This window comes from Eptesicus fuscus, chromosome 20 (genome assembly GCF_027574615.1).
Source record: "Eptesicus fuscus isolate TK198812 chromosome 20, DD_ASM_mEF_20220401, whole genome shotgun sequence".
Lineage (NCBI taxonomy): Eukaryota > Metazoa > Chordata > Mammalia > Chiroptera > Vespertilionidae > Eptesicus > Eptesicus fuscus.
The window spans coordinates 36,442,913-36,453,664 of NC_072492.1; the positions used below are offsets into that span (position 1 = coordinate 36,442,913).

General features: G+C 51.4%; 1 protein-coding gene across 4 annotated transcripts; it reads right to left on the reverse strand.

Annotated features, from left to right (window-relative positions):
• Positions 1-2,130: 2,130 nt before the first annotated feature.
• On the reverse strand, positions 2,131-7,268 carry CCDC200 (coiled-coil domain containing 200). 4 transcript variants are annotated; one of them, XM_028157206.2, is made up of 4 exons: positions 7,103-7,268; positions 4,386-4,797; positions 3,913-3,971; positions 2,131-2,400 (listed from the first exon to the last, which is right to left on the reverse strand). In XM_028157206.2, exons 1-4 carry the CDS (start codon positions 7,187-7,189, stop codon positions 2,131-2,133), a joined length of 828 nt encoding a protein of 275 aa, XP_028013007.2. In that variant the 5' UTR covers positions 7,190-7,268. The 4 variants fall into 4 exon arrangements, with proteins under 4 accessions (XP_028013007.2, XP_028013008.2, XP_054565419.1 ...); XM_028157207.2 differs by having other exon boundaries at positions 4,386-5,061; XM_054709444.1 differs by lacking the exon at positions 2,131-2,400 and adding an exon at positions 2,634-2,810 and having other exon boundaries at positions 4,386-5,061.
• Between the last annotated feature and the right edge of the window lie 3,484 nt (positions 7,269-10,752).

Consider the following 10,752-nt stretch of genomic DNA (forward strand, 5'->3'; position numbering starts at 1 on the left):
CTTGAGGGAAGGCCACACTTCCTGCTGCTGCCCAGGCCTTGGAGGAACCTTGGAGTCCCTGGCGTGGCCCCTGCCCTTTCTGTTCTGAGCACCTGAGTTGCCCAGCTCCTCAGGCCTGGCCTCCCTCCTGCCTGACTGTGAGAAAGCGTTTTATCCAGCTTTAAAGACGTGAATTCTGTTCCGGTTCTCCGCCTAGTGATGGGAAAGCGCCTTGGGGGCATGCAGTGCCATCTCCGGGGTCTTTTACAGAACACGGGTGCTCTCCTGGGCCTCCCTGCTTCGGTTTGTGCGACAAAGTGATGGTGATGATCGGCTTCTCTCCTGGGAACTTGTCCCCTGCCCATCTGACAGCTGGATTGGCCGAGGCTCTGCATCCTTCCTGGTTACAGACTGTTCTGGTTCCTGGGAAGGCAGCTCAGGCTTCTCCTCCATGAACAGTTTATTATTCTCTTCCTAGCAGAAGCAACTTAAAGTTAGCAGGGGAGGGGAGGGAGGCACCTGGCACCCATTGGAAAAAACAACAGACAAAGCCAGAGTCATTTTAACAGATCTTTATTTATTCATTGAAGGAGAGCTTCTGACCAGTGGTGAGCCCATAACCCTGAGCCTCGGCAAGTAGACATAGGCAGGCCAAGCTGCGGGGCTCTGCCACACCAGGGCCCACCTTCTCAGAGGCCTCTGCTTTCCTTCGGGCATGGACGGTATAGACAGCACATCAGTAGGGACTGGTCTTTGCTGTCACTCAGATGAAGCTGAGCCCCGGGTCCTCCAGGTCCCACTGGGCTCCAAGTGGAGGCGGTTTGTGTTCTGTAGCCGAGCAGGAATGGTATTTGCTCACTAAAGGTGACTACGGTTTTTATCAGGCAGGCAGAGAGAGGAGCTTGGGTGGTGGGGAAAGCTGAACGTGGAGGAGGATGCGCCGAGAGGGGGACTGGTGACAGAGCCTGGTGAGTGGTGGGCTGGGGGGACAAGAGGAAGGAAGGAGGTGGTGCTGTCTCCACATGTTCATGTCTGGGCAACTGGGGTCCAAGCGGTGCTGGCAAGGGTGGGGGAGTCCAGGAAGGCCAGGCTAGAGCTGCTTCTGTGTGTAGGTTGCCAAATGTAAAGGATTTATATTATAGTCAATAAACTATACTTACTGTTTAAAGAAGTCTCCTGTGAGCGGGAAGGGAGCTGGTGGATATGTCCCATCTCGGCCTGTTGTTGATGTCCCAGGAATGTCAGGTGTCTCACCCAGGCCCTGAGCCCCCGGGTAACATGTCCCGCCTTCTGGCTTCTGAGAGATGGCTCCCTAGGAGCGTGCTCTCTCCCTTTCTCACGGGGTATCTCTAAGGCCCCTTCCAACTTTAGTCCTATTCTGTGTCCCCCTAAGCCCCCCCCAAGCTGCTCCCCTCAAGAAACACTGCACTGAGGAGGCTCCTTCAGTCTGACCACAGGCGATGCTGTGTCGCCACAATAGCAGGACCCAGGCATCCCCCTCACTGGTCCCCGGGGGAAGGGGCCGGGCTGGAGGACCCTGGGGTCAGCTTTAGGAAGTGGGAAGGGGGACGTCTGGGCCTTTGGAGCCCCTTGGCTGTCTCTGCTCCTGGGAAAGGCTGACACCCAGAAAGGAAGAGGCCAATCCCCTCCCCCTTCCCAGGGTCCGGTGTCCTGGTCCTGAGGCTATAGCTCTCCTTCACGCTGAGCTCGGTCTCTATTTTTGCTTCTCATCAATCATTCAACAGCTGAATGCCCACTGTGGGCCAGGAATGACACTGGACTGGGGCAGTCCTTCCCCACCTGCCACCTCTTCCTACTGCTGCCCCAGGCCTGCTCTGGTGGGAGGCAATCCCTCCTTCCCGGCCATATCTCAGTAAGCATCAGCTAGGAGGAGGGGGTGATGGCTCCTGTGAGTCATAAACCTGAAGCCCCAACAGAACTATCTAAAGAAAAGGGCCAGCCCAGCCTGTGTGGCTCAGTGGTTGAGCAATGACCTGTGAACCAGGAGGTCAGGTTTGATTCCTGGTCAGGGCACATGCCCAGGTTGCCGGCTCAATCCCCAGTGGGGGGTGTACAGGAAGCAGTCTTATCAATTCAGTGATTCTTGAGAGGTTTGCGACGCAGGAGACAAAACACAGAGAGTCCAGGCGATTAAAAGGGGGAGGTTTTAATCTTGCGCTCCTGGGCAAAATTCGCTGGTCCGAGGGTGGGCCAGGGAAGTTCGCGCCAAAAAGGGGGCATAGGTACTTCTTTCATACAGCTGTTTAGTGGGGGGAGGGCGGAGGGCATGAGAGGTGTGGAATTTCCGCCTCTGGCCAGGGGTCTAGGAAGGCGCCAGTTATCTCTGTCACCATCTACCTTGCAGATGCATGCATCGGCTCTGGACTCCCCACAATTCTCACTGATGTTTCTCTCTTCTCTCTGAAAAAAACACAACACTAAACTTTTTTTTTTTTTAAACAAGAGGGTGGAGTTGGAGACTTGGGAGTGTAAGGCCAGTTCTCCCACTGGCTTTGCCTAGAGAAGCGTGCAATTGCTTTCCACTTTCTTCTCTCACCCTCTCCATCCCCTCATGGGTGTTTTCTTTTCCCCCTCATGGGTCTTCCTGCCTCTCTCTTTCCCCCCATAGTCTTACAGAGCTGACCAGTTTCAAGTCTTTGCAGGAAAAAATCATTTTATTCCGGGCTAGCCTCCTGTTCTGGAATGAGTCAGAAGGGAGTGCAGATGTTGCTGGGTGGTGAGAAGGTGGAGTTGCTCATCTGTTTTTCACTGATGGCCAGCTGGGTCTCGGGTCTGTCACTGGATCACCACTGCTGTATGTAATCCATTGACTGAAATGAAGGAGAGGCCGGAGGCAAAACAGGTCAATGAGCAGTTTCCGGGCTTCTTAGTTTCAGAGCATTAAGCCTTTTGAGACCAAAGGAATCGGAGTGAAACGTAACAGCCCAGTCCTCACCCTAAAAGGGCCAGGAATGAGCCAGTCTCTAAGCTGAGCGCGTTTGGTGCCTTCTCTTGTCACTGCCACATGCAGTCCTCATGAAACCTCTGTGCAGGAGCTGGTATTGTCATTAATTTATGGAGGGGACAACTAAGGCTCGGAGGTTAAGTCATGCGACTAGGGAGTGGTGATCCTGAGACCAACAACTTTGCTGCAGGTCTCGGCTTCCTCCTGCTCCAACTGCCTCTACCCCAGCCAGCGCTTACACCGGCCCCCTTGCCTGGCCGGCATGGCTCAGTGGTTGAGCATCAACCTATAAACCAGGAGGTCACGGGTTTGATTTCCGGTCAGGGCACATGCCCAGTGGGGGGCATGCAGGAGGCAGCCGACCAATGATTATCTCTCATAATTGATGTTTCTATTTCTCTCTCCCTCTTCTTTCCTCTCTGAAATCAATAAAAATACATTAAAAACAAAAACACACACACAAAAAGACAGCCCCCTTACCCTAACTAGTTTTACTCAGTGGATAGAGCATTGGCCTGTGGACTGAAAGGTCTCAGGTTCGATTCCGGTCAAGGGCAGGTACCTTGGTTGCGGGCACATCCCCAGTAGGAGGTGTGCAAGAGGCAACTGATTGATGTTTCTCTCCCATCAATGTTTCTAACTCTCTATCCCTCTCCCTTCCTCTCTGTAAAAAATCAATAAAATATATATATTTTTAAAAAACAGCCCCCTTATTTTGCTTCTCTGGCACCTGTCCTCTCTCTCCAAATAGATTGTCAACCCCTCCACTAGGCTTAGTGCTGAGCAACGGCCCCTATTTAGACATTTTTAGGGGGTAAGGAAGGGGGAATGGACTATCTAGAAGTGACTGAAATAATTGCAGCCCCTCCCCCACCCCTGCCAGGAAAGCTCTCTAGACCCCACCCTCACATGCCCACAGGCACACACTCAGACACTCCTGCCTGCCTTGCACGTTCCTTCTGGCTCACCGTGAAGCGTGGCCTCCAGGTGTACTTAGCTAGGCAGGCTTGGCCTGGTCTGCTGAAATCTGATGATGAAACAAAGCACAAGTTACTCATCTGGCAGTTTCTGAGGCTAGAACACGGCAGACAGACTCTTTACTGTGTGACGGGGTGGGGGGGGGGAGACAGGTGACAGCCCCTCCCTGGGGCAGGGCACAGACTGCTGAGCCCCCCCTGAATTTCTCAACTAGGAATTGTGACTCCCTGTTCCAGGCCTCACAGGGCTCCGTAGGGAGGGCGGACAGCTTCTTGGCCATCCTCTGCAGAAGTTGGAGGCCTCCCTTGCAGCGCCCGGTTGGCGCAAACACACTCGGAGCCAGCGGTCCCCAAGGAAAAGCCCCAGGTGCCAGGGAGAGTCACGGATGGTGGGACAGTGGGTACCAAACGTGGACTCTGGACCATCGGGCGGGGGGTGGGGAGGGAGACTTCCTTGCACTTACCAGGGTCTGGAGGGATTCTCTGCTCTCCTTGGAATTTATCCGTAAAGCAGTTGGATTGTCCTTTAGTTTGATGGGTCCCCATTGAGTCAAGCTGGGGACCAGGCTTTTGGGAATCCTGGAGTGTGTGCTTGGCACAGAGCTGAGTAAGAGGGTCTTGGGCATTTTGTTGCCTTGGTTGAGGTGGAGGCTGTGGCTGTGGCTGTGCCTGTGGCTGTGGCTGTGGCTGTGGCGATGGTGGCGGCGGCGGCGGGGGCGGGGGCGGTGGCTGCTCCGCTGGCTTTGGCGGGGGCGGCTGTGGTTGCTTAGGTGGTGGCGATTGTACCTGCGATGGCCCTGGCTCCTGATGTGACTCCTGAGATGGCTGGGTTCGTTTCTCAGGTTGGCATTTCCCCTCTTGGGGTTTCTTCCGTTCCTGGCAAGAAGACCCCAGCAAGTGACAGCCTCCTCCCTCCCACCTGGGCACCCATCTGCCAGGCATCACAGGGAGCAAGACAAGCAGATCCAGAGGGAGAGGGGCCCTCTGCTCCCTGGAGCTGGAGACTGAGGCTGGAGCATGCGCTGTCTTCCTCCACCCACCACAGCCCCGAGCATTGTTTCTCTGTGACACTGCCCCCGGCACAGCCCCTCCCGAGAAACATCGGGCTGAGCACCTCCCTCCTAGCTTGGGAGCTGTGCACTGAAAAACAGTTTGCAGTACAGGAGGATAAAGAATGGTTTTGTGCAAATGCTTTGAAACAGCGCTGTCCAATAGAAATATAAAACGTGCCACGTGTCATTTTAAACTTTCTAGTAGCCACATAAAGAGTAAGAAGAGCCCTAGCCGGTTTGGCTCAGTGGATAGGTCGGCCTGCCGACTGAAGGGTCCAGGGTTCAATTCTGGTCAAGGGCACATGCCCAGGTTGCGGGCTTGATCCCCAGAAGGAGGCGTACAGGAGGCAGTCAATCAATGATTCTCTCTAATCATTGATGTTTCTATCTCTCTCCCTCTCCCTTCCTCTCTGAAATCAATAAAAAATATATATATATTTTAAAAAAGAGTAAGAAGAACCCTGGCTGGTGTGTTCAGTGGTTATAGCATCGATCAGCACACCAAAGGGTTGTGGGTTTAATTCCTGGTCAAGGGCATATACCTGGGTTGGGTGTTCACTCCCTGCCCGCGGTTGGGGCGTGTGCAGGAGGCAATCAGTTTCTCTTTCCCTCCCTCTCTCTCCTTCTGGTTCCCTCCCTTTCACTCTCCCTGAAAAAGCAATGGAAAAAATTATCCTCAGGTGAGGATTAAGAAAAAGAGTAGGAAAAAACATGTGAAACTAATTTTAATAATATATTTTATTTACATCCAAATATGTAATCAATATGAAAATATTACATAACTAGAGACCCAGTGCACGAGATTCGTGCACGAGGCAGGGGAGTCCCCCTCAGCCAGGCCTGCATCCTCTCAATGTCTGGGAGCCCTAGGGCAGTGGTCGGCAAACTCATTAGTCAACAGAGCCAAATAGCAACAGTACAACGATTGAAATTTCTTTTGAGAGCTAAATTTTTTAAACTTAAACTTCTTCTAATGCCACTTCTTCAAAATAGACTCGCCCAGGCCTTGGTATTTTGTGGAAGAGCCACACTCAAGGGGCCAAAGAGCCTCATGTGGCTCACAAGCCGCAGTTTGCCGACCACGGCTCTAGGGAGATGTCCAACTGAGGCTTAGGCCCGCTCCCCAGACATCCTTAGCGCTGCCACTGACACCGCAGCTGCGCTCGCCAGCCATAAGCCGGGCTCCTGCATTGAGCATCTGCCCCCTGGTGGTCATTGCACATCATAGCGACCGGGTCATTCCGCCATTTGGTCAATTTGCATATTAGCCTTTTATTATTTAAGATTTTTATTTTTTGTTTTTGTTCTAAGTCTTCAAAACCCAGCATGCATTTTACACTAAATAGCACATCTTATTTGGAACAGGACATTTCAGAAAAAAGAATTAATTTCTATTTAGATTTCATCAAATTTCCAATTGAAAAAGTAGATTCACATATCCAAGTTGTCCCAAACACAAAGTTTTCCAATATGTAAACTGAGTATTTGTTTAAAATTTGATATTTAAATGAATTCAATGTGTATAAAATTTTAAAATCAGTTCCTCAGCCTCACCGGCCACATTTCAAGGGCTCGATAGTACACAGACTGGTGGCTACCCTATTGGACAACACAGTTTTAAAACCTCCCAGGCCTGCAGAGACTGGTTTGGCTCCCTGGATAGAGCGTCGGTCTGCGGACTGAAAGGTCCCAGGTTCGATTCCGGTCAAGGGCATGTACATTGGTTGCGGGCACATCCCCAGTGGGGGATGTGCAGGAGGCAGCTGGTTGATGTTTCTCTCTCATCGATGTTTCTAGCTCTCTATCCCTCTCCCTTCCTCTCTGTAAAAAATCAATAAAATATATTAAAAAACAACAACAATAACAAAAAAACCCAGGCCTGAGTTCCCTCAGTCCCCCACGAGGCCTCAGCAAAGCTGAGTCACGCCAATGCGCGCGCGCGCGCGCGCGCACACACACACACACACACACACACACACACACACGAGTTTATCCAAGAGAACACCAAAGGACCTTGCTTTCCTCCTATTCCCAGCAAAACAACATTCACAGGATGATAGACAGTCTGCCCTCCCCCTCACTGTCCTAACCCTGGAAGGACCCTGAGGAACCTGACCCCTCCCATGCACCTTCTCTTGCTGTTGCTGCATCTGCTGCCTCCTCTGTACCAAAGCCACCTGCCTACGACGGGCCTCCCAGTGGAAAGCACTGCCCATGATGGTGGCGGTGCCAGAATGCCCCAGGCAGGGGATGGGGCTGCCACTGCCCCCACTGCCCCCCCACCTCTGTCCCTTCTCACCCCAACCCCACTGCCTGTCACTAGAACCACCTCATAATGTGGCCACTGCCATGACAACTGGGCAGGGCCTCCTTCCTCGGGGAGGAGGGAGGTGTTCTTCCCAAGCCTCCTAGGGAACATGTATCACGTACCTTTCTTTCCAGGGCCCTGAACAGGTAGAAGACACCTTCCCCCATTAGCTCTGAGCCTAAACAGGCTCCAGGGACAATTCTGAAGGCAGAAGGCTTTTCTCTCTGGTTTTTTTCTCTCATCCCTCCTAGGACTCCAGCATCTTCATCAGGCCCTCTGCTGACCCTCCTCCCCCAAAGGTCTCTGGAGTTACCTCTCCCTCAGTCCTCCATCTCCTCCCCCTGTGCTTGGCCAGGAGGAAAGAAAATACAAAATCCAGGTAACTCTCAGGGCCTGAGCCCCGTGGAGTGCAAAGTGGCTGATTGGAAAGTGCCCCAGTGTTGGGATATGTAATGCGGGGCACAAGCCGAGAGGCTAGCTCTTCCTCTGACCCTGCAGACCCCCCGAACCTCTCTGGGCTCGTTTCCTTGCCTGCAGAACCAGAAGGGTATTACCTTCTTCAGAGGATTGGTATCAGGACCAAATAGAATAATGGATGAAAAATGTGTAAGAGGAAGTAAACACTGAGTGGCCAGATGATTATGACCACCTGATGTTTGTAGGCAAATTAGCCGTACACTGCATCGTATGGGATATGGAAGCCGAAGGCCTGTTCGAACACCTTTGCTGTCTGCAGTTACCAAGATAAAACGTCTCCAATTCAGACGTTTTGAACAGGAACACAAGGATTGGACAGTTGAGCATTGGAAAAAAGTCATGTGGTCCGATGAATCACGTTTCCAGTTGCATCATGCAAATAGCAGAGTGAGAATTTCGCGGAAAAAAGCATGAAAGCATGCACTCCACATGCATGAGTACAACCCTTCAAGCTGGTGGGGGCGGTGTTATGGTTTGGGGCATGTTTTCCTGGCATGATTTGGGCCCTTTAATTCGTGTGGAACAACGTCTGAATAGCACAACATACCTAAGTATCGTTGCTGATCAAGTTCATCCCATCATGTTGATGGCGTATCCCAATGGAGATGGCTTCTTCCAACAAGACAATGCGCCATGCCACGGTGCTCATATTGTGCAGGAGTGGTTTCAAGAACATGAGGGAGACTTTACCTTGCTTAGGTGGCCCCCACAATCACCAGATCTCAATCCAATTGAGCATTTGTGGGACGAAGTTAAAAGAGCCATCAGGCAGCTGGTTCCACAACCATCAAATCTCACAGAACTGGACAGTGCTATTCACCAGGCATGGTGTCAGATTCCTCACATCACCTTTCAACATCTCGTGGAGTCAATGCCAAGAAGAATCGCCACAGTATTGAAGGCAAAAGGTGGCCCAACGAAGTACTGATGGGGGGTGGTCATAATAGTCTGGCCACCCCGTGTAAGGTGGTTGTGCTACAGGTCGGTACTATTTATTATCCTACCTGGCTTATGTCCCTGGTAGTGGAGTGGCCAGGGGAGGGGATTATTTCCTACTGCCCAGGAAGCTTCTGGGGACAGGGTCTGGGTAGACTATTGATCTGCCTCCTAAACATACATGCCTTTACCCTCAGATATAAATCTTTCTGGAAGCAGCAGAGCCTGAGGCAGATTCATGGCTAAGGGCAGGGCAAGTGTATGGGTTAAAAAAGGGACTTCGTACCAGCCCCAGCCTCACACACTGTAGTGGTAGAGGGAGGGTGCAGGGCGCAGCCCTTGAGCCAGAGAACAGGTGTCTGGAGAGCCTGTCAATTCAGGTACCGGGTGTAGTGCGTCAGCTTGGGCTTTGAAGTCAGACTCAGATTCAGGTTCAAGACTAGTTGTGTCACTTCCTAGCTGGGGGGACTTAGGTCACTCAATGTCTCTGAGCCTTTCCTATGAAGGTTGCTGGGAGATCTCATGGAGTACATGGACAGACAGTGTGCGCCCTCACAGAGGACAGAGGGCTGTGGCCAGCTGGTAGCTCTCCTGAGGGGACAGTGGGGCACTGAGCCTTGCTGGATCTCTTCCCTCCTTTGCTAGTCCCTTCTCCTCCTTATCACCCAGGGGTGTCATCCTCAACAATACATGACAAAGGTTTCCAGATGCAGGAGATACTGAGGCTTCTCACTGGACATCTTTCTTCCTGGAAATGAATTCTAATAACATTTAGAGGGGAAATGAGAATAAGAGGAAGAGAAAGGCACCCAACTTCCCAATTATTCAATGTGAAAAGGAGGAAGTGGGTTCTGGTTTACATCTCGTCCTCTCTCGCTTTCCCTCTTGTTCTGGAGATGCTCAGGGTGGGGGAGGTGGCTGGTCTGAATTTAGGGAAATGTTCCCAACCCATTGAGCCAGACTTCATGTCAGAGGAGGGGTTTTCCAGGTGAATCTGCCAACATTGTGCCCCGCGTCTTCTCTCCCTCTCTGAGCCCCGCTCCTGCCTCCCCTGCCCACAGTCTCTCCCAACCCCACCCCTGATCTCAGACTTCCCTCCAGTCCCAGGATTCTACTCCATGTCCCACTGCACCCTTCCAGTCGGATGTTAACTGATACTGGCCCTCAGGGAACTTCCCATGCGGTCACCTCATTGCAGACACTTGCATTTTTTTAAAAAAATTTCTTTATTGATTAAGGTATCACATATTTGTCCTCGTCCCCCCATTTCCATCCCACACTCCTCCCCACACCTGCCCCCACCCCTCTGTTGTCCTTAACTGCCGGTTAGGCTCATATGTCTGCACACAAGTCCTTTGGTTGATCTCCCCCTTTACCCCCACCCTTCCCTACCCTCCCCCCGAGGCCTGACAGTCTGATCCATGCCTCCTTGTTTCTGGGTCTGTTCTTGTTCATCAGTCTATGTTGTTCATTATTTCCCCTAGATGAGTGAGATCATGTGCTATTAGAAATACACTTATAAGAACATAATTTAAAGCAAGCCTATTATTATCCGAGACCCAGAGTCTGTGTTGTGGAAGTAACAAAGCACAGTTAAAAGCAATGGGCGAGGTAAGTAGCTGCATTATTTACTAGTATTAGGTGTGCAAATGTGGTCTAGTTCCTCTCTCTCTGATCAGTTTCCTCACCTGTAAAGTAAGGGTAATAATCTCTCCATCCTGGAGATATTATAATGATTAAAGGAAATAATGCATGTCAAGCACAGGGTTCAATAAACTGAGGCTTTTATTATTATAGTATTCCACAAATTTAAGGTATTGTGAGAGACACCATTATTATTTTTTAAAAAATATATTTTATTGATTTTTTTACAGAGAGGAAGGGAGAGGGATAGAGAGCTAGAAACATCGACCAGCTGCCTCCTGCACACCCCCTACCGGGGATGTGCCTGCAACCACGGTACATGCCCTTGACCGGAATCAAACCTGGGACCTTTCAGTCCGCAGACCGACGCTCTATCCACTGAGCCAAACCGGTTTCGGCGAGAGACACCATTAT